Consider the following 24945-nt stretch of genomic DNA (forward strand, 5'->3'; position numbering starts at 1 on the left):
AAAACCACACCCATTCATCACAGCAGCTACTCAATTCGTGTCGTCCATATAACCAACACCACCACCATATGCAGTGGTCATCCTGGGATTTCATCACTGTTGATGAACTCAATCGCCAGCCAAGCCGTGGCTCAGACGCTTGAGGATTATCACTCTAGGGCTTTGGATTAGATTCCGAGCAGATCCTTCGGATCTATGATTGCCAGACAGAATTTAGGCTTTTCAAGCAACCCAGCTTGTCTTGAAATACTCATCCTCTATTATTTCTCCATCGTAGCAGTGTCACAATCTCACATTCAATTTAAACCTTCTGTAATATAAAAGGCAATCTAAATGAGGGATTGTAATCATATTTTATGCTCGACCATTCCGAAATGTAGTAATTACACACCTGGTAGCAGACCTTTAATGTATGTCATTAAAGTACACCTACTCATTAAAGGTCAGGTCTTTCAGCCAATGACGACTCAGGTTACAACTGTTCAGCCAATGACAGGTCAGCTTTCTACCGTTATAAAACCGCAAGTATCGATTATTCTCGGATTTGCAATCGAAAGAGAATTAGCGAAAAGTCACGGAGGCTGGAAATCCAATACTGTCGCAGAAGATTATGTTCTGTTACTATAATAATTAGCGTTAATTGTAAATAATATTCAAATAAATTCAATTTGTCATCTCGTTTTTCAATGTCTAATTTTATTTCAATGTCATCTCTGTAGGTTCTTATGGCCTAGCAAGGTCAATGTGCACATCTGTTCCTCGGAAAAAATCAATACTTTCGTGTCTGCGCACATCTCACAACATACGGGACATTGCTCCAGGTCAGATACAATAAAATTAATAATATCAAGTTAGAAATATGGTCGAGCATAAAAAGTCGTATGAAACTCGCCTATAATGGTAATTAAGAAGCTCGTATGAAAATTATGAAACTCGCTTGCGCTCGTTTCATAAATATCCATACTCACTTCTTAATTACCTTCATTATAGGCTCGTTGCATAATGTACTATTATCAACGTGTCTCTGGATAGTTTTTCAACAGTAATCTCACTAGAGGTTTCGATTTATCTAGAGAAAATCAAAACTAGATTGGGATTTAATTGATTATTACACGATTAGAAGAAAGTACATATATAAAGATTAACGAAGTACTCCAATACAATAAAATATTAATTAACTTACGAAAATACAACTGTCTTCAAATGTATTATTGTACCATCTCAACATTACAAATATTACGCTAGATGGCAGTAGTGTGTTAGGATTAGCTGTTTTGTTATCAGTTGTGCCAACTATGGAATCTTCATTGAACTCTGTGGACGGTTGCTAGTCAAGAAGGCTTTGCTTGTTTCAGTTTCATTTTTATTAAAATAGTTGCATTCCACTTCAATTATCCGGATCCCAGTAATCAACGTCACTTGACAGATAATTTTCAATAAATCTTAATATTAAACAATCTCTTGATACGTAAGTATCCATAATATCATAATATAGCAGAAGCTACAACATAATCTAAATAATATGAACAAGTGTTGGAAAAGTTTTAATTAGGGATGATGAAATAAACAAGAAAAGTTTTAATTAATGATGATGAAATACTCGTAAAAAATAAACATGAATAATTTAAAAAGGAACAATTACTGAAAGTACGATTTTCAAATTCGAATGTTTTAGTGGTTGGTGGTTCAGTTGATCTTATATTGGACATGTGCGTAAAAGAAGTGGAACTCGTTAATGTACATGGTGTATTCCTCAACTTATTCAAGATTTCCGAATGGTGCTCTTCATTTATTTGTAAATATGATTTCAGGGAAGATCCATAGCTATGACCAGTGATCTTTATTAAGTCTTCTTCTTGAATGCCAATGCGAGTCATATTTGAAACTGATGTGCATCGACTGGAGTGGTTTGTAATTTTTTTTTTTTTTTTTTTTTTTTTTTTACGTTCAGACCAGTGCAGTTCCAAATGTTGGCAAACAAAGAAACAAATGCTAGGGTAGTGATAAAAATAAGCAAATGCTAGGGAAACTATAAAATTGTGCGATAAGCAGCCATGATTGGTTGAAAGACGTCCTTTCGTAGCGTTTTATTTGTCAAAAATAGTATGACGCAGAAAAAGTATTATAGCCAACTTAAAAGGGGACTAAATAAAAATAATAAAATCTGATTTATCAACTCATTTTCTCTGGCTAGTCCCTGTGCTTGCAGTTGTCAACTCACCGTGTGTCAGTAGTTTTGAAAATCGTCATCTGAGTAGTCTCTGTAGTCAAGAATCTATGATTATCAACTCGTACCTGAGTAGGTCTACTCTCCGCGGTGAAAGGAGGTAGAATTATCAACATATCGTTTCTGTGCAATATCTGAAGTTAAAGGAAATATAATTACTAATTCGTCTTTGAACAGTCTACGCTCCACCCCTTGTTTCCTCCCTTGAAATATATTTTACTCTCCTCTCTCTATCTCTCCGACTGTCATTTAATGATTTTTCTAATATTAAAGAAGAAATAAAATGAAATTGTTTTGCTTCACATTTTAATTGTACAACAAGCTTGATTTAAAGAATACACCATGTAGGCCTAGTCCCACCGTAGATGCACACTTGTCTCAATGAATCTTGGAGTGTGTATTTGCAGCACTTCTTGTTTTCAATCATTATTTTATGCTCGACCATGCCGAAATGTAGTAATTATACACCTGGTAGCAGCCCTTTAATGGACCTCATTAAAGTACACCTATTCATTAAAGTTCGGGTGTTCCACCAATCAGAAAATACCATTGTAGCAATATGAAAGCGCAAGTATCGATTATTCTCGGATATGCAATCGAAAGACAATAATAAATCAATAAATCACCTATATTTGAAATAAAGTCAGTTCTGTTACTATAACAGTTAGCGTTAATTGTAAATAATATTCAAATAAATTAAATTTGTCATCTCGTTTTTCAATGTCAAGGTCAATGTCGACATCTGTTTCTCGGGAAAAATCAATACTTTCGCGTCTGCGCACATCTCACAATTTACGAGGGATTGCACAAGGTCAGTTTCGCTCCTCAGTCAGATAAGAATAACATGAATACTTACTTATGAATAATTTCAAGTTAGAAATATGGTCGAGCATGAAAAGTCGTATGAAACTTAACTATAATGGTAATTTTCATACGAGCGTCTTAATTACTACCATTATAGACTCGTTGCATAATGTACTATTATATAATTCTGGATTCCAGTGCTGCAGAAGTGGACAATTTTTGTTTATGAACATCAAACAAATTACATTAGGGACAGCAAGAGATGATCTAAGATCTGTACAAATCTCTGCGTATAAAACTTAAGCACCCATATGCCGTATGGCTCCGTACAGACAAAATTTTATCTTCCCCATACGATTAATTAAAAAAATTGTAAGTTCCCATACCCATGTATGTCCCGTATGGCCTCCATGACAGCACTGCCTGAAAGTCGTATAAGATAATAAATATGTAATAGATATGAATGTGAAAAAAAAATTAACTAATTTCCAGTAAAGTGTTTCTGCATTTGTTACTAAGATTACCAGCAAATGCTTGACGTATTGCATTCAACTTCTTGTGATTGGAGGATTTAACTTCTATCTCGTTGGAAACCGCTCATTAAACTGCACAACCTCATTGCGAACGTTAGTATGAAACTGCTTCTTTACTGCGTATTATTGTAATGTAGTGACATAAGTCATCCACCCATAGTTGCGAATATGCTGTGAGTTGTTTATATAAACAGAGTATAGTGCGCCAGTGCAATTGACCTACATGCCTGCCGCTCTCAACTTGAAATCAATGTTTTGTACGAACTTCCTAAGACTGATTTAATGTGTTGACAACCATTGACAATGCATTATCAAGAGGGCTAGAATACATTTCAAATATTCACAAACAAAAAGTCCAGAGGACTGAAGTCGGGAGACTTGGGAGACCATGATGTTTGTAAGCCACCGATCCACCTGTTGTGGAAGCTTGTGCGTAAAAACTTTCTAACGTTCAAATGAAAGTGAGCCGGTGCTTCGTCATATATGTATCACAGCAGTTGCCTTTCCCAAAAAGGAACAACCTAAAGGTCGCGTAGCTCATGTCGGAAAAAATGGAGGTACGCACGACCATTAAGTCTACTAGGTAAGAAGTACGAAGTAATTACCTATATTCCGTTTGTGGCCACAGTGATGACATCATTTATTTCTGAAACGGTTTGTTTACGGATCTATAATTATTATTATTATTATTATTATTATTATTATTATTATTATTATTATTAATAGGACGTTTTGTTTTCTTTCAGTATCCTATTTAATGCTTTTCACGCGACTTAATTAATACGTATAATCTTCTTTGTAGCTCTGGGCGCATGCAATATTTAACTTACCGTAACTAACAGCGACTGAGTCTTAACTTTGAAACAAGGCAACGCTGCTTAAATGCGAATGGCTCGTATTGTTCTGGGCAGCTAAAAAGCTGCGACCTTCATGAACTAAGTCACATGACTATTTGTGGCTATAATTGTGAAACACTCTGCACTGGTGATATTTAGTAAGACTATTTCGCGAATAGAATAACGTCCACAACTGTGGAGTAACGGTTAGCGTGTCTGATAGCGAAAACAGGTGGCCCGGGTTCGAATCCCGGTCGGGCAAGTTACCTGATTGAGGTTTATCCGGGTTTTCCCTCAACCCAATACGAGCAAATGCTGGGTAACTATAGGTGTTGGACCCCGGATTCATTTCACCGGCATTATCGCCTTCATTTCATTCAGACGCTAAATAACCTGAGGTGATGATACAGCGTCGTAAAATAACCCACTAAAAATACGGTACTTGTTTTGTATTATATATTATAGCTCAACTGGTGAAGAATCGTTTGCGTTTGTAAATTTAAATAATTTGATTGGCTATGTACTGTATATTTTTAGTAGAGCTATCGATGTAGCTCAGTCGGCAGACTCGCTGGCCTGCTGATCCGGAGCTGCGCTCGGGCTTGGGTTGGATCCCCCGTTTGGTCTCATTGAATTGGTTTCTTCAGAGGTTTTCCTCAGACGTGGGACTGAAGCCGGATGGTCTATGGCGAGTCCTCGGCCTCAATTCATTTCACCCCCTTTGGTCTGATTACCTGGTTGGGTTTTTCCGAAGTTTTCCCCAATCATACCAGGTAATCTTTTGGCGAATCCTCGGGCCTCACCTCATCTCACTACATCTCGCCAAAATATTGTAAAAAATTGTAGATAATTGTAACAAATTGTAGAAAATTACAAAATTGTAAATAAAACTGTAAAAATTGTAAAATATTGTAAAAATTGTAATTGTAATATTGTAAAATTTTGACTTGTTCCATATCTTAAAGCTTCATTGCTAATGTAAGATCCATGGAATATAATAAATGAAATAAAAAAATGAAATGAAAAGAATACCAAATAATACATTAATGATAATAACTTATATTAGTGTATAAAATATTTGATTTACATACATCGCATCATAATTTTATTCGCTGTAACAGCCTACTGCATTAGTAAAGAATGAAAATATTAATTTAATAACAAGACAAAATCAAATAGTATTCTAGTGTTAACTACTCTCAACTAACTACACATGAGTGACATAACAAATGGAATTATGAAAGTATTCATTCGTTATTATAAGCATATCGTTGTGTGTGGGTATATCCTCTTCAACCCGTCTCAGAGACTGAAATTTTTAATAGGTGTCAGCGTGTCACCAGGTAAATTTTACAGCGTATATCTGAAAATAAAGCACAAACAGTAAACACATTTACACAACGCATAACTCGTGATATGTCTTGACCACTCCCCTTTAATGATACAAAAACGAATCCCCGCTGAGAATATGTAATAACACAAATTTCACGTGTAACTAACGTGCCGAAAAATTAATACAACAGAAATGGAAGTCATCAGAAGCTGCTGAGAGACCTCCCACTGTTGCAGAGGGATTACGTATGTACAGCGTCAAAAACATAATGCGAAGAGACATCATATGTCCACTTCTGTGATTAAAGCAGAGAAATGGGTTACCTGGGACGCAAAAAACACGGCGTTCAAAGATCTTTTGTTGTCGACCGTTGAGTGGCTCACTACTGAATGGTGCTACAAAGCTCTAACAGCGACGAGAATATGCTCTATGGAAAAAACAAAAAAGGAATATCCGGCGAATGGCATACAAACAACGGACAGAGCTTTTTGTTGGTTTTTTTTTTTTTTTTTTTGAAGCCAATTTGTCGTGTATCCCAATGCATCCGTAAGTGTATTTGGTCGTTCAGAGAGTCAATGTTGTTTGGAGTCGCTTCCATTCACCCACAATCAAACGTTTGTTAGCTTCCTAGTTTTTCACTTATCTATTTTTACTGTTCGCTGATGCAATCATGAAGCAGATGACGTGTTAAATCAATGCAATCATTCCATTCACCAAATTCTGAAGACTACCATATCCGTTCAATTAAATTGTTACTATAAACTGATGTAAAACCATCGTCAAGTTAAATTAATTGGGAAGAATAGACAAGAACGATCGATGGCTCTTGCAATGAAACGTAAAATAAAAAATAATCCGTGGTGCTGCAGCACATTGTGGGAAAAGGCCGACCACACGACTGCTTGCGTCATGTCCATATGCATCAGCAGAGGTGAACGATCATCTAACGAGTATGGGAGTAAAGTGTGGTCAACACAATTATAATCCCAGCAGTTACTGTTAGCTTATGAAACTGTATTCCGCTACCATTGTAGTTCCCAAAATTCATCACGAAACTGGGTGGACACATTGGTTGAGATTTTATGAGAAAATTTCTTTGCCATGAAGACTCGAATAAAGGCTGGTTCACAATAAACCGGAAACGAGAATCGGAGCGAAAACGAAAACGGTAAAATTGTTAAAATGTATACATTTAAATGTGAGCATTCACAATTAACGAAAAGCTTGCCGCAGCCCGAGATCGGGAACGGAGAGTTGGTCAAGTTTCAACTTTGGCGTTCACGTTTCCGATCACAGCCCACTAGATTCATTCTATTGCCATCTAAAAGCTATTTTGTCGTCGTATATTTTGTAGCAAGAAGACCGTGACATAACCTATGCATTATTTTGTTCTGTGCTGTGCACCATGGAGCAAGTTTTATTTGATGATATTCTAATATTGAGTGTTGAGGAAAATCCTCACTTTTACGATAAGCGGCGCGTGCCTCGTATAGCCTAAAGATGAGAAAATGAAGGAGAATACGTGGCTTTCAATAGCTGCATCGGAAGCGAATCATATTTTATTACTGTATTGGTTATATTACACACTACATATTCACGCTTCAATTCAATAACTACTGTTGTGTTCATTTTTGTTCTATTACAAATGTTTCTTCTCTAATTATTTTACGTTATGGTAGACTTAAAATAGGTTGTGATAATAAAGATGCATGGGCATATTTATAGTACCGTACCTAATGAAATGTTTCAGTTGAAATTTCGAAGTTGTTTAACCTGTGTTTATGTTGGCTGTCTTGTACTCATGAGAGAACGCCATTGGTCAATTATACGCAAATAACATCAGAATGCGTAATATCGACTTTACATATCGTTATTGACATACATATCGATATGCATAGTCGTCTACGTTCTCGGTTTATTGTGAATCAAAAATGTTCATATTCACGTCCTCTGCTTCTCGTTTTCATTCTGGTTCTCGTTCCCGGTTTATTGTGAACCAGCCTTAAGAGCGTATTCGCTATTGTTAGTCCAAGGCATGACACCTTAGACCAGGCAACTACGGCGCATGCAAGAGACATAGAAGGTTTATTTTCCACGTCAAGTGGACTTTTTGTTTATTCTTCCGTCGTGCAGGCGATGGTTGGCAAATCAGACTTCGAGTATGAGAATCAAAGAGTAGAACTATAATTATTTATATAAAAATAATTAATTTCTCTGGGGAAAATATTTTCCAACTTTAATGTGAACAACGTAAACGCTCAGTAATGATCTTTTCTTCAGATGCGGTTACAAGCTTTAGGCTAACGAAATCTAGTGAGCGGGATTACCTCTTTATACAGCTAGACCAACATGATTTGTCTTCAGGGCGAACTCCTCCAGGCCAAGAGCTTCACTTGCCCTTTGTCTTCCCTCTTAACCCCGAGTAAGGGTCCTCCATATTTATATCTCCTGAAGAGAGGGCGTTCTAGTCGTAGAAATAAGTGTAGATCCCACGTCCAAAGAATGTATACTGTCAGACCGTTCTATAAAATATATAACTAACGACCAATAGAAAGAAGAAACGTCGGGTGTCCAAAAAATGTGACAGGGAGTTCAAAGAATCCCGATGATTGCGTGGAAATATCTTATTTTATGTCATTGTTTATTCTGTTCTTACTTTTTATCATTAGGAGTATCACTGTTATTGTTTAATTGCATAAATTCCATATTCCGTTCCTTATTACTGTTCTCCAACCAGGAAATAAACCGTGAAAGGAATGTGCTTACTACTGCGTCATCTATTGGAGCGAAATATATAGATAATATTAGAGTTATAACGTCAGTTTAAAAATCATGAGCTCTCCTGCATATGTTATTTCCTATATGGAGGGATTAAAAGACCAGGAAATTAACAGTGATCTAATTTTGTAACTAGGGTAGTATCAAAATGTGTATATCAATGTTATGGTTTGTGCTTTGAGAGATAGCCAATAGAGATACGAGTACCCACGTGTGTGACCTTATGACATCTTATGACATCACCATTCATTCACAGCATCACCCCGCTTTATTTCATTCCCTGGAGACTTTCTCGTGGTTGGAGTACAGCACTCTTCTTTATCAATTTATGAGAAGATTACAAAGGTTGCATTTTCATATTTTTGGATAATGCATTCTTCCATTTTCAGTTTACTCCTCTCTATCACACGGACTCGTTCACTGATAACATAACTTCCTTGACAGTATTCGGTTATATGCACATAACGCTAGTTGCTTATTAGAACACGGCCGTCGCTTATTAACTTCCAAGTATGTTACGCAACACTCGACAGATGGCAACATGCGTAGCCTATACTTTAACATGTGCAATATCTAGCGGAGAATTCTTCAGCTTCGTATTACACTAAAAATGCTAGAGTTTGTAGTCAATTTTATTGTATCTATAACAAAGACATAGGCCTACGGTATTCACATCAAAACGATGCAGAGACCAAGATATGTAAATTGCTATAGGTAGGAAAATGCATGAAGGATGATAATACGAACCATGTAATTTCGTTTGCCCGTTTATTCTGCGTAATACCGAAAATTACGAAGAAAATCATCTGCTTGATTCAGAGTAATTCGTTCAATCTGTATCAGTCCCAAATTAATTAACTCGTAGATAACGGTACTGAACACGAACAATTTACCCTACAAGAAAGGCTGACAAACGGCACATTAAACTAATTTTTTAACAGTAACTGTGAGTCAGTGTTAGGTCGCTGGGCTTATAAACCAGAAAACTCGGATTCAAATTCTTGCCGATCGACTCTGAAATTTCTAATTCTTTTGGGCAACTCCGTTGTCCAGGCAACACAGAGATTTTCATTATTCATTACAAATTTAATGTAGAGCCACCGCCTGTAGTGCACTCTGGATAGTCTCTGACGAACTAAGTGTACTGTCGAATTCTATGAGCCACGTTCGTAGAATAGGGATGAATAACGACAAGTTAAGGGTCCTGCCATTGCAAAAAAGAAAGACTAATTTTTCAATGCATTTGCATGAATATCTCAAAATAGATTTTTGCAGAATGGCACTTTGTATGATGTTGAATTTAAAAAGTAGAAGTATCAGTGGCTTCATAAATAGGAGTCAGAATATAATTATTTTATTGAACTACAAGCCAGATAGCGATATTATTGCAACAGGGAGAATAACTGAGTGTAAACAATATATGAAACGAACAATATACAGCAATGAAAGTTGGCTCATCCTTAAAGTACAGCTTCTTCAATCACAGGAGTTTTTTTTCTTTTTCAATTCTCGTAATAAATTACATTTTAATCGCATTGGAATTCGCTCGTCCTCTGCCGCCTTCAAACAATACGTCAGCTCCAATTTCTATCACATTATCGACAGCCTCCGTTTCTCCCTTCTCACTGTCCCTGTCAATTTCAAATCCTTTGTCCCGTCTCTTTACTGACCCTAATTGTCTAGGTCAATCGACGTCAGTGTTGTCTCTGCGATTCTTCAAACAATTAGATCTACAGTGAAATTCTTAATTGAAACGTTGCTCTCGTTCTCCGTCTGTGAGCTTTTCAATTACCACGAAAATAATAGTGAAAGAAATCACCAAAACAGACGAAGAGTTCACACAAAATGCAAAGAATGTTACGAATATTTCTGAAGTTAATAAATAAATATGAGACCTGTCCGCGTGTCTGTCAGTTTACTTGCTTGTTTTTCTTTTCGTTTGCATGTGGGTTATTCCATCGTTCCGGACATGACACTGGGACTACATTTTTGTGGGATTAAACCCGTTAATTACGTTTATTTCTGTGATATTTTTTCGGGGGAAAAACGTGGCATATGTTTTTGAATCTGCCCTCTTTCGATTAAGACAACAAGGTTTATTTTAACGCTTTTAGGAACTTCATAACAAGAAAACTTCGCCAGAAATTAAATGAAACGTGCGTTCCGGACATGACGTCCGAAAATGCCCTTACAAAAGTTATAAAATTGTATATATTTCTTAACATGCTGCTATAATATTACATAAAGATTACACAAACAATGTGAAAAACCTGACTCAGGTGTGTATAATTAAAAAAAAAACACTTTTGTTAACAAATTAGGTACTTCAAATGCATCATTGACACATAAATTTCAATTACTTTCAATAGCTCGACTATCATAAAGTAATTAATTTGTATTAATGTATTATTCTCAAATTTCGGGACTACGAATTCACTGTAGCTGTTATGGCTTATTTTATTCAAAATATAACGAGGCTGGTTTCATAGGCTGCCCCCCCAAACTTAACTGAAATTCTTTTTTTCTATTAACGTTAGAAAATATTGAATTCAGAAGATCTATTTTGCTTTTGTTTATGATTAAGTTTCTGTGCTTAAATTGATGAATTAATGTCTTCAGAGCATGTGTCTGGACTATAATATTTATTTTGAATTTCTGAATGTATAACAATTTCTATACCTCATTTGAGGAATGGCAGCAATGTAATTTTTATTTTGTAACAGACTGTACTCATGTGTTAGAAGTCTGCAGGTGTTCAGGCCGCCACTTGGAGATGTATGAATAACATACTGCACAACAATGCAGAAAAAAAGTAACCCCGGTATAATGTGTAAACTTAAAGACAAGATTAAATAAAATAATTAGAGTTTACATTTCATATGATATATTCAGGAAAGTAAGCTTCATATAAAAAAGTTTCTGTTAGCACTATTACGTAGTTTTATTGATGCATGGATATGTTTCTGTATGAGAGACAACAGAGGAAGATTGCTTTAAGTTATGCCCTATTATAATTTGTAGTTGACCTACAGTTCAAGCCCTATACAACTCGGCCCAAAACATTGCAGATATGGATATAACACTGTAAGAAACATGCCCTCGAAAATACCTTTATTAAATGATCATATTCCGATATACTGCACCACTGTCTAGCTATAACGGGGGGAGGAGGTAAATGATGTCCCCATAACCCCGTTATATGAGGATTCTATGGTTTTGCTTTGCCCCCCCCCCCACAAGGAAACGGTTCTCTCCGCCTATGACTGGTTTTAAGTTCATTTTTCAAATATTAACCAACTTAACATTACTTCAAAAGCCAGATATTCATGTCTTTGCATTGAGATATACAGTATGTTTAAACCAGGCTTGCAGAACTGGGCGACAATTGTGGCGTTGCGTCACTCATCGAATTCGTCACTCGCCCCTTCCTTCCATCCCCGCGTCATTGACTTGGTAGGGGAGGGGATTTGTATTCAGTGTCTGTCTTATGTGATTGCGTACGGGCCACAGATATACGTCATTCAACGCCGGAGGACTGTGGACGGGGAACCAACGCTTTCCCCATGCTTTCCACCCCTCTCTCGCCAGTTCTGTATCCCTAGGTTAAACAGTACAACACATCCTATGACTTATTCCTATAGGCTCAATACGATGTAGTTTATGCTTCGAAAGTATTCGTCTCACTTTTTCCCACAGCGAGCGAGGTATGAGTTGCATTACCTTTCACCTCTCCTTCGGTGATAAGCGTAATATTTATCCCATTGGTTTCTGATAACACAAGTCTAGCGTATGCTTCTTCAAAACAACGATAGTTGTTCGTAAGCCTCTTCACCGTTTCTCCCACTCCGTCTACAGCACCCCCTTGCAATGGCCACTAAAAAACTCCAAGTCCACAATGTGCGTAGAGTTTATGGTTGTCAAATATTCGCACACGAAATTGAACCGCTGTTTTAATTGTGAGGCAGCTCCATCGAGAAGAAATGAAATGTTTTAATGTTACTCTATTAGTTTGAATTCAAGGTCTGTAATTGTGTAGTCAATGAACAAAGACACTGTAAGCTTGTCATAAGATAATTAATAATCCGACACTATGGCGTAATATACTTTCTATCATCCAGCTACACTACGGCCGTGAAAATTAAAATTTGATCCTGATACCAATGCGCAATTTGTACCTCATCTCGATATTGGACTGTGAAGTTTTCCGCGAAATCTACCTGAATTACCACGTTTTCACCATCAGCACAATTACGAATTTTCCTTAAATGTAACGACTATCGCTTTGTCACAAACCAGTGAATGATGATCTTGGGCAGCAACGTTTTCAATATATCCACGACTTCACTTAAGGTATCATTTCTTGCTACTTTCAATGTTTTCCATCTTTAAATATCTAGCAATTCTTCCGAATTAACATATGTATCGAGGAGAAAGGGTTGGGTATATTTATACTCAAAAATTTTCGATGTTTCCGTGCTCAGAGACGGACAATGGACTAAACAGAAGTAAATATCAGTTTAATTTATTTTAATGTGTCGTATATTGGTTCGTTTATTTTCCATTTTTCTTTAATATTATTATTTTTTTCTATTATTTGATACTCGGTTTAAATATTACGCATTAGTAATTAAGGTAATTCAGGGAGAGATGCCCCACGGGGAGAGTCGCCCCACCCTCCTTTTCTCCTTATCTCAAAACCTCTAAGGAATCGACCTTGGGACCATTTGTTTAATTCGTATACCACCCTGGAAGGCAAGCAGTGCAATCTTTGTGACGGTTTTTTTTGTGTGTGAAAAGTGAATAGAAAAAGGAAATGCTGTTTTTCATAGGCTTTGTTATAATATTTATAATTTTTCAAAATTCGTAATTGGGATAATGGCTATGTATATGTTGCTTAATCCAATATATTTGACAAGTACATGCATTGTACTCCATTCTAAAAAAAGGAATTAAGTAATTGTCCATTACGGTTGCCCTTAAATACATAAGGCGTAATGGTCATGCAAAAGGGAGAGATGCCCCACCTGTTTGAGGGAGAGACGCCCCATGTACTTAAGAGTGATATACATAACTAATTATTATTAGTGTCCTTGCTGAATTTATTGGAATTTTAATTGAATTATTATATTAGAATATAATTATTATATATTAGAGGCCAATAATTTTTAAAGGGTGTCCAAAACTTGCTCGATGATCACATATTTTCAAGAGGTGTCCAATGTTGAAATCCATGAACATTTTGAGGAATACCGGTATTCTAAACTTGTTGCAGCGATATTTTCAATAGGTGCCCAAAGTTGAGGGGTTTCAAAATTTTAAGGGATATCCAAAGTTGTGTTTGATAGACACATTTCACGACCAAACGTTAGTCAATGCAATCCCAGAGACTTCTTCAATCTTACTGTAACTTTTTGGGGAATTGGGAATTAATAAAGCATCGCACTGTTATGGAATTATTTAGAGAACAATCCACCGACTGAAATCCAGTGGAGTCTTCAAGAAACATCCAAAGGCTGCAATTCTTCCTAGAGCGAAACCTTGAGTTACCTGTCAGGCAGTCAGAAGGATCATCCATCTCTCTGAAGAGGTCAAGGTATATCGAGACAAGACGTCAAGCAGTATTTTGACCTACTGGAAACAACTCTAAGTGATCGCAATTTGTGAAAAGCCACATAAAATAGAGGAAAGTGGCAGCCAACTAAACAAATTTACAAGGAAATGTGGTTGAGAAAAAGGGATCCAAAGATGTTCAAGTCCTAACTTCAAGCGAGAAAGGTGGAAGTGATTCTGTCATAACATGTTGCAATTCGGAGGGAACATTTCTTCCAACGGCAATGTTTGAGACGAAAAATGGAAGTTATTTGACGGATTCCTAGCAGAAACGGGAGTTTATATGGATCCAAAATCGTCCTATGTTCCATCAGAATTATTTATGAAGCGATTGAAGAAAATTTTACTCCAAGAAAGAATCCTTGCAAGATTCTCCTAATTTTGGATGAACATTCAGCATATTTAGATAACATAAAATGCTAGAATGAGGATAATGAATCACAATTGTCTGCCTACCAGCCTATGCAACTTAGGCACTTCAATCTCTTGATCGCTCACATTTTAAGTCTCTCAAGCACTATTTCAAGAAGAGAATCACAGCAATGGACGGCTTATAAAAAGTAAGCCTGACTATCCATCTAGAAAGCTGGACAAATGCTGCGTTGGTAGTAATAGAGAGGTCATTTGGATTTCGAGCCAGAGGTTTCGGACCTCAATCCAGATGCAGTTCCTGAGCACCTCTTCACTATTTATGATGCATCAATCAACAACAAAGCTGTAAGAATTCCTTTCTGTGCCTCTTCAGGAAATTTCAAAGAAAAGAAAACTTTTATCGGCTACAAGTTCTAATGATAACGGAATAATAAGTTGTAATTTCGGCTCAAGTGCCACAATGGCAAATTCAGCGACAGCGACTCCTTTCAAATCCTTTCATGAAATGAACTATGTGCCAGCAATATCTTTTCCTGTGAAAAAAGAAAGCGATCGGTAGAACGCGTTACAGGTGGAGATAAAAATGGAAACACCATCTTTGAAACCCTCCCAGTTCCAAAAAGCTCAAAGTCAAATTCTTCAAAATCTAGTAGATATAGAAGACACTTTTGGAGAAAAATATGAAGACAGTGTCGTCAAATGAAACAAAGTAGATAGTTCCTACTTTGTTGAGTGCCTTTAAAATTTTATCATATGAAGGAAGTTGTTGTTTGGATTCAGTGACTTTCCTGCAAGAAGTTCCATAACATGTGGGCTAAGTGCCATATGTGTGGTCGCACTGAAAAACGAGCTCAGAAAATGAACTTATTGCAAAAATAAAATAAGCAACATTATTTAGAATGTTATTTATCAAATTAATAGTTTAATTTGGGAATTACCACAGCGGGGCATCTCTCCCCTATATGTGTGTATATCACAGTGATATCATATCTGACTAATGTTTATTTTACCACTTGTTGTGTATGAATTATCGATTGTTTCATATTTTACATAAACCTTTAATGTATTTCACATGCTATAACACATGAATAAAATATCTGCTTCGGTTTGTTTAATTTTTAAACGATAAAAACCTTAAGTGGGGCAACTCTCCCGGAATTACCTTAATTATGGATATGTAATTAACTCACAACAGGAGTATTTTTCCTCCCATTCTTCTTTAAATGCAAGTTTCTTTGGATTTCTTTATTGGTTTCTATAATGACACGCTGGAAACAACCCAATCCACTATTGATCCTGCCTTACTTACTTGAACACTGTGTACCTTGAATGAACAAGTGGTGGATAAGAGAGGGTGAGAAGTGATATTATTGCAGCATTAACATGATCCTATTTATATTACTTAATTTAAATAAATACGTTAGTAGGACGCAATTACTCTGTCTCGAAAATCAATGAAGAATTTTCGTTCCGGATATGACGCACTTTCAATTCACAAAATATCCTCTTAAATGAAAAGATCGTTCATATAGTTTTTGATGACAAATTATATTTTCTAAGAACAAATAAAGGTTAACTTTTTATACAGAAAAAACGTAATTTCGTTCCAGATACGACGCAGTATAGTAACCTTTAAATATCAACGATTGAAATTGCAATCCATAAGATTTTCGAATCAAACTGGCACTCTAATGACAAGGAAAACTCTAAAGTTCCTTGTGAACTTGGTCCCGTTATTAAATCATAATTCCTAATCAATTAAACTTAATGCATTTTTGTCGACTTTCGCAGTATAAATTACTTCCACTACAATTCTTCAAATTTACTTCAATATCCATTTTCCTATGCAAAAATGGCTTTCATTTCCGAAAAGTAGAGAGTTTGAGGATTTCATACATATATCACATGATGCGGTTTGGATAGTTTCGCAAATGGACATGGAGGTTGATATTTTCGTGGAATGACCCATGTACTGTATATGTATATGTACACAGATGTTTCTTTCATGAAAATTTAAAAGAGAAAGCAAAGAACGTTATGTGGAAAATGGTTGAACAAATGGGTGAAGTACTCTCATGTTTCACTGATAATAGAGTTGGGGGTTGCCCCTCCAAAAGATCAAGTTATTTTGTTTTCTTTTTCATGAAATGGATGTTCTTACACAGCGATCCATCCGGGACATGTTGAGACTTGTATCACGTGTCTTCGTATCAGGCTCTGTATCTTGTACACATGCTCTGATACAACAAAACCAGTTGTGACACCGCTACAGAGGATGGAAATGACCTGAGCCTCGTGTCCACACCTGTGTAGTAACAGTTAGCGCGTCTGGCCGCAAAGCCAGGTGGGCGGGGTTCGAATCCCGGTTGGGACAAGTTACCTGGTTGAGGTTTTTTCTGGGGGTTTTCCCTCAACACAATATGAGCAAATACTGGGTAACTATCGGTGTAGGACCCCGGACTCATTTCACCAGCATTATCACCTGCATTTCATTCAGACGCTAAATAGCCTAAGATGTTGATACAGCGTCGTAAAATAACCTACTTAAAAAAATAGAGCCTCGTCTCTCGAGACTGTATTATTAACCATGAAACAGACTTCAGCGTATGTAGTCGGATTTCTTGGTTTGGCTTGTGTTTCCAGGATTAAACTACGGATGAATTCATATAACTAGGTACAGTACTCATAAGCACAGTGTAAGCCTATACAGGTTCAACCGTTAAGTAACGTCATTAATATTTCAAGGGTTATTCTTTGAGAAACTTCAAACAAAAAAGTTTAATACAATTTTGTTTGTTTTTGCTTCCTTTTCGAGATAAAAAAATGTTTCATATAAAACATTTCATAGTATGTTGTGAAAAGCCATTGATTTAATTTCCAATATGCTCAATCAATTTAAGAGAGCAGTGTATTATGATAATAAATCCTTGAAAGAATTTTAGTTTTGTCCTTTAAATTTGCAGAAATTTGATCCGAACAAATGTAACATTGTAAAATTGCTTTGCTGAACGAAAAGTTACATTTGTTCGCATCAGATTTCTGCATTTCGTAAAATTTCTTTGCAGAACGAAAAGTTGCATTTGTCCGGATCCAATTTCTCCACATTTAAAGGGCTAAACTAAAATTCTTTCAAGCATTTATTATCATAATGCACTGCTCTCTTAAACTGACTGAGCATATTGAGAAGTAAATCAATGACTTTCCCAAAACACGCTATGAAATGTTTCACATAAAACAACTTTTATCTCGAAAAGGAAGCAAAAATAAGCTAAACTGTACTATTACACTTTTTTTGTTGGAAATATCTCAAAGAATAACACCCTGAAATTAATTACATTATTTACGGTTCACCCTGTATATACGATGATTTTGCAAGTCAGAATGCCTGGGTGGCATTTGTGAATTCCATGTTGAGAAATGGGCCATCTTGCCTCAGCAACAATTTATTATGATTGTCAAAAGAAATTATTTATAATCCCTGCTACCGACATACAATTTACAGTACGATTATTTAGTCCTGACAGTCGTCGGGGTTTGGGCCTGGGTCAGGCGAGTCCATTTAGTTACGCCAAGGGGTGTTTGGGTTATTCACTCGCTTGCCTTCGGAGCGATCGGATGTCATGCGTGCAGCGGTACAAATAAGCTGTACTGCATTCCTTTGCCGACCGCTCCCTCTTATCATTACTCCGGAACTCTCCCTATTCCTCCTAGTACAGTACGATTACTTAGTCCTGACAGTCGCCGGCGAGTCCATTTAGTTACGCCAAGGGTGTTTGGGTGTTTGGGTTAATCACTCGCTTGCCTTCGGAGCGATCGGATGTCATGCGTGCGGTAGAGCAGTGTGTTTCCAGTACAATTAAGGTGTACTGCATTCCTTTACCAATCGCTCACCCTTATCTCTACTCCGAAACTCTCCCCACTCCTCCTATTACTCCCCTCTTTCGCGTCGCTGAACTGTCAGGACTAAACATTCGGCCTGTACATCATACTGACTGGTTTACTACGTTATCAAGAGTGATACGGTTTAAATACAGAAATAGTGCGATGTTCCTGTCAAATGCGATTCCGAACACTGGTATTGATCTCAAAACAGAACATAACAATATGGCAATTTTCGAAACTTAGTGAGCAATTGCAATTAGTCGCACGATGCATAGACTAAAAACAACACTCTTGTCACATTTTATGAGACTTTCACGATAAAAATGAGAAACTGAAGTTCAATACCGGTGATATCACACAAAATAATATAAATACTGTAAAGGTGTTGCACGATATAATGCCGCACAATAACATCAAACATGTCACATTTGAAATATGAAGTTTCAAAGTGTTATTCTCACAATGCGTAACAAACAATACAAGGGGTAAGTGTCAGACCCAGTTGCCTGGTAAAATAAAGTAATACTGACCCAAAAGATCGGACGTTTTGCACCCTGAAGGACGAGGCACTCTCCTTACACTTGTACGCCAGCACTTGTTTGATTTTGGTGACTCCAACGGATGGGAACCTGCTGGTCACGTGATCTGCAAGAACATCAATCCCACCGCATGTCGACTTCATCCAAACATTTTAATGGAAAAGGAGGCGGAATTTTGAAAAATTTTTAAAGTATTCTTTAAAAAATGTAAAAAATTTAGTTTATTTACAAATGCAAATTAAAAAGAAAAGGGATAGTTTTACCAAAATAATATTCTTTCATTTGCTAGCAGGTATGCTGACAATAAAATTATTTAAATGTATTAATATTTATTTGGTAAGGATTGTTTGTAATAAAGAAGCAACTGACTTATTTTCAGCACGTTTCCAAGCACAAATTGTATGAAATGCGGCAGAAATTTATTATAAGCCGCGATAATCAGTTTTATCCTTACTGTACGTATTAAAGCATTTCGTCAACACGTATAGAAAGACAGCTGATTAGAATAGAATAGTTGAAACCAAAATTAACTACAGTTCAGAAGCATTATCTAAAAACTTTTTCGAAGTATAATAATTTGAAGGAGATGCGAATTTTTTAATGCAATGGAACGATAAAAATTAAAAAAAATAAAATAAAAAATAAAAACCTATCAGTATTTCATGTCAAAACTTGGAGATGAAAAGCTACTTCTATGGTATCAAAGCAGAAAACTTTAGGTCATTGTAGGAAAGTCAAAAGTACATAACTTCTAAACAGAAAATAGGTTGTAAGAATCAGTGACAGTCAGCGAACTTTAATCATGTCATCAGTAATATTACATGGTGTAAGTTACATGGTCAATATTAAATTAAACTGAGTTTCCACATATAATTGGGTAGGCCTACATTAATTTTATTTTCAGTACTTTCATCGATAGGCCTATAAAAATTTTTACGAAGTTTCATTTGCATCATGCCAATAATTATTCCTCTTCTCCGTTCTCAAATATGATCACAAAAGTACCTTCTTTAACAAATATAATTTCCTGAAACTACAGAGTTGTTTTCGATCTCTGATAACGAATTTGAATGATGTCATGTGGGTCAGGAATCACACCGACAGCTGAATTGCGGCGAGAAGTGACAGATCAGTAGTGAGGGATTTCATAATCAGAGTGCACGGTGTATCACAGTAGCAATGTCCAAGAAAATCGAGCTTTTTTGGGAGGGATATATACCAACCCTTTCCGATGCCAAGTACAGTTACGTGAAAATCACAGGAGCCTGCAAAAAACGTGGTTTCGTTATTTCCAAGAAAGGCACCTTCTGTGTACCTAATAAGACTGGTAAAGCTCGGATGGGATTAATTTCAGAGTGGAAAAAGAAAGAAAATCCACCCCCCCCATCACAAGTCGTCGCATCCCACGAGATGATACAAATTAATTCCATTCGAACTTTACTAATCTTATTAAGCACAGAGAAGATGCCTTTCTTGGAAATAACGAAACCTCGTTTATTGCAGGATTCTTTTATTTTCATTTAACTGTACTTGGCATCGGAAAGGGTTGTTATGTACCTCTCCCAAAAAGACTCGATTTTCTTGGGAATTTCTGCTGTGAGTCGCCGTGCACTCTGACTATGAGATTACTCACTACTGATCTGCCACCTCGCGCCACAGTTCAGCTGTCATGTGATCCTGACGCACATGATGTCATTAAAATTCGTTATCAGAGATCGGAAACAACCCTGTAAAATTTGTGTTTTTTACGCTTCAGAATCTCCAGGACAATCCTATAATATAAAATTATATTTTACTGAATACTGACTTTTATAATTTTTAAAATCTGCTATAGTATCATAAATTGCTACCAATCACTTTCGTTTAGGGTGCTGGAATGAAACTATTGTGACGTTTCAGTAACTCCAATCTAGATAACGATCACAAAAAACTAAATATGTATTTTTGAGCCCCTTTATATTAAAAGACAAAGATTAAATTTATAAGGTAGTGGAAAACCAGTCATGCAGGCCTACATTTTCAAGATGTAAGTAAAGATTGGTTTAGGGCATTTATTTAAAGCGAACACACTTAAAGACTATATCTAAATAATTACTCCTGTACCTATGACTTTCAATTTCGGATTTACGGCATAAAAAAGGAACAGTACGACCAAACAACTTTCATTTCTGCAAACAACTATTCTTGTAACATAGTGCAATTTTCTTAAAACACTAAATAAAAACGAATCCAAGTTGTATTAACTTCGAATATCATGACTTCCAGCATATTTATAATCTAAGACAAAGTTATGTTCCAGTAGGTGCAACGTTTATAATGTGGATTACCTTAATAAGGAAACTTAGTGCTTGACATTGATAAAGATAGATCTGGTCATTGTAAATGCATTAAACAAAGCATGAATGTCTGGACTACATCGGTATTCTACATACAGTTGAAATAGCACTTAATGTTGTGGAATTAAAAAGCTGAATAATTAAGTTACTTACATCACGCTAACTGTTCTCGCATACACAACGCCAATCAGCAACCAACTATCAAAGTGACCTGATGTTTAGCTGGCAATGGCCTGCATTCTTTTATGTACGGAATATGACGGAATAATATAATTATCAGAAATATGGCTGTAGGCTGTGTTATACGCATATTCACACTGTTAATGATGTTCGATTACATAATATAGGCCTATTATAACTGTAACGTATATTTGAATGACAGAGTCCATGCGGAAACATTTTAAATAGGGCCTATTTCCTAAAATTATTAAGTCAGAATCATAAAGTTGTTTAACAGAATTTATAAATTAAGGGAACGATACCTTACATCTTTATTTACGCATTAATTTTGTTTATTTCCAATTTGTAGCCTACTCACAAGTGCTTATCATTTACTATTATCTACTGTATGTATACTGAAACATTCAGTACCTAATAAATTCTTCGTTTAATATAATTATATACTCAAAAAAGTAATTCAACTCAAATCAACTAATATTACATGGCACATTCTAAACTGTCAATCACATAATACGCCTATAATGCTTCATATATCAGAAGCTAATAGATTCCTGTCATGACATCCGAATTTTGTTGTCTGTACAGAGTTCTTCAAAACTTTCGAAAGAGGTAACTTTAAATATTTATACTTTCTTCATTTTCTACACAATCTTAAACATTTTGGTACTAGCATTTTACTAAGGTTCGGATAAAGTAGCTGCATCAGGATAGGAGTGCGTTTTGTCTACAAACATTAGCTCTAGAGATTCCACGTTAAGAAAAAAGCATTGAACATATGGGGGCTGTTCCATCAACTATTTATAAGTCTTTTCTTGAGAAATGGGAATTAATTAGTTTCCTTTAATCCATACAACATAATTTCATTGATAACTAGAGCGATTTTATGTGCTAAAATATTGTTACACCTCTAAAATTACCATATATTTAATTTACGAATAACGGGGTAACAGCTAAATTGGAAGAATAGCCTTTCGCTTTCTTGCCAAACATCCCCGCTGAGGAATTTAACAGACAAGTAGGGGTGGTACAGTTGAGGCTAAGATTTCACACTGTTAAAACAGGTACAACAGGTTTATTATATAAAGTACACAAAATTTAACTGCCAGTAAAACAACAAAGGCTTAAGATATGTAACTTAAGTTCTTGTTTGACTATAGTGTGAAGTTAATAACGTGTGCTACACATAATCTTAAATGTGTATTGTACGAGCTTCTTAACCGAATAAAATAACTATTGATGTTTGACACAGTTCTTCTTCTTCTTTTATTATTATTATTATTATTATTATTATTATTATTATTATTAATGGTACTATTATTTGTAATTGCAGTAACTTTTTAGGTAGATACCTAAAATTGTATTTTAATGCTTACTTATGATCATTTTAGAGCCTAATTTAGGTGTTTAAAAGTTGGTTCATGGTCTAAATGTCCGAAGCCTAATTATAATGTATATAAAATATAATGTACGTTTCTCAGGAATCATTATGGCATTAATAGTTATTTTTTTATCATCTGAGTGGACTCGACGTACCTGTCTTGTGCGATGAACTTCCGAGAACAATGTACGTGTTAGGAAGAGAGTGAGACAGAGATACTATATCTCACTCTTTCTTCTAACGGAGGCATTTTGCGGCAACAGTGTACTAGGCAAGGCCCATAAGATCAATGCGTTTTTCTTAAACTGGAATCCTCTATAGTTGCCGCGTATCCTCCAGCCGACAGTAGTGACGACGTAGCCCTTGACTTGCTTCAGACTAAGTAAACACTGCCCTCTTCCACTAACTAAAACTCTACCTACTGGGAAGAGCGCTCTACACCCCCTTGCTAAAACATCAATGAATGGACAGTACAGTCGATAGAAACTGAATATACGTCGTCACTACTGTCGGCTGGGGGACACGCGACAACTAGTTAATGTTTGTAAACAAAACGCAAAGGACCAAGGATGCCTATCCTGATACAGCTACTTTATTCGAACCCTATCTATTACGTAAGAAATGGGATTTTTTTGCATCGCCATGGCAACGAGATCGCTTTCATTGTTCTGGTGTTCGTGTTATCAGTAGGCACTTACCTTTAACTTGGCGTGCAATATCGCCAGATATTAACCCAACAGATCATTGGCTGTGTGTGCTATCTGAAGGAAAGAGTGTTCTTGAGCAAACCTAAGATAATTGATGAGTTGAAGGACTTTATCGCACACAGTGTGGCAGATATTTCAGAGAACACGAACTCAGAGTTGCTGTATACAGCATTGAAGAAAGGTTGTTACTTGTACACGGTACGGCAAAAAGATCTGACGTTTTTAGGTTGGCAGTAACTGTAACTGAGACAGTCGCGAAGGGAGGATAGGGAATGAACGCCATTACTGACGTCATTTCAGTTGTAATTGATACATGGAACGCATAGCATTGGGCGTTTTTCGTGGAGATGTTTTCCAAAACAAATAATTCAGTATTTCTTACGCAGCGTCGGTTCCGACAACATTTCGATGTGGGACGACATGTGCGAGTTCCCAGAACAACAATAGAACGACTTCCTCAGCATCAAAACGCAAGGCAACAGGAAGACCAAAGACCGCCCGTCGTCAGGCTCCATGAGTGCATTAGAAAAAATGGACGTCATTTGCAGGGTGTAATTTTCAAAATCTAATATTGTTCTTTTACATCAGTAAATGGCAATAATGCCTATTTTCGATAAAATAATAAAAACAACTTACATTAAAATACAACTGTGTTGCCTCATTTTAAAAAATGTTAAGATCTTTTTGCTGAACCCTTTACAAGAAAAAATGAAGGACACATACATCATCTAGGATGAAGTTATGGCAATGGGTGGTGATGCAATAAATCTCATTTCTTGTGTAAGATGCCAGTACCAGAATTTTTAAGATTGTGTAGAAAATGATGAAAATATGAGCAGATAAAATTACGTCTTACTTTTTAAAAACCCTATATTTACTTTGTCTCCATCTCCAATGCCTAGAAGTTTTCCGAAACATTTTAGACTCGACTTGTATTCGAAAGTATTTTTCAATACGCGAAAATTTTATTTAAATTTCGGATATATTTATGCGGTTTCTTCTCGCTAGTTGAACGTGCTGAAAACTCCCTTCTCGCAAATGTGATTTCTGTGAGTTGCTTTCGTGAAAGCAAATAGATACAGAATGGTCGACTCACTTATGATGGCTTGAACTTTGGCGCGATCAAGAGCCGGTTTGATGGGACGGTAACCCCCGGCAATGCCAGCACGACTCCAGCGCTGTCCAGTGACAGATCGCGTAGCTAACTCGGCCGGGCTGAACAAGATGGCTGCCAGACCGCGAGTCAACTTCCGGTAGTCGGTCCAGTTGAGAGAACGGAGCTGATCAGCAGCCACAGACACCCCTTCCCCCAGGCACACCTGCGACAGCCAAACACGAAAGTGGCCACGATTATTGCAAGTGATCTTCGAAGACATTTAACGACAATAATAAACTGTTCACTCTTCACAGAATGCAGATTTATGTCGTTA

General features: G+C 36.4%; 1 protein-coding gene across 2 annotated transcripts in view; it reads right to left on the reverse strand.

The window, feature by feature from the left end:
* Positions 1-24945, reverse strand: part of LOC138704784 (protein abrupt-like) — a 303539-nt gene that overhangs the window by 73929 nt on the left and 204665 nt on the right. The window contains exons 8-10 of one of the 2 annotated variants that reach the window (XM_069833029.1): positions 24612-24834; positions 18906-19020; positions 5636-5763 (exon numbers count right to left, since the gene is read on the reverse strand). In XM_069833029.1, the coding sequence (XP_069689130.1) occupies positions 5751-5763; positions 18906-19020; positions 24612-24834 (351 nt within the window). In that variant the 3' untranslated portion in view covers positions 5636-5750. Of the gene's footprint in view, positions 1-5635; positions 5764-18905; positions 19021-24611; positions 24835-24945 lie in introns of those variants that run through there. The other variant, XM_069833028.1, reaches the window with a different exon arrangement.

The sequence above is a fragment of the Periplaneta americana genome, chromosome 8, assembly GCF_040183065.1.
Source record: "Periplaneta americana isolate PAMFEO1 chromosome 8, P.americana_PAMFEO1_priV1, whole genome shotgun sequence".
Lineage (NCBI taxonomy): Eukaryota > Metazoa > Arthropoda > Insecta > Blattodea > Blattidae > Periplaneta > Periplaneta americana.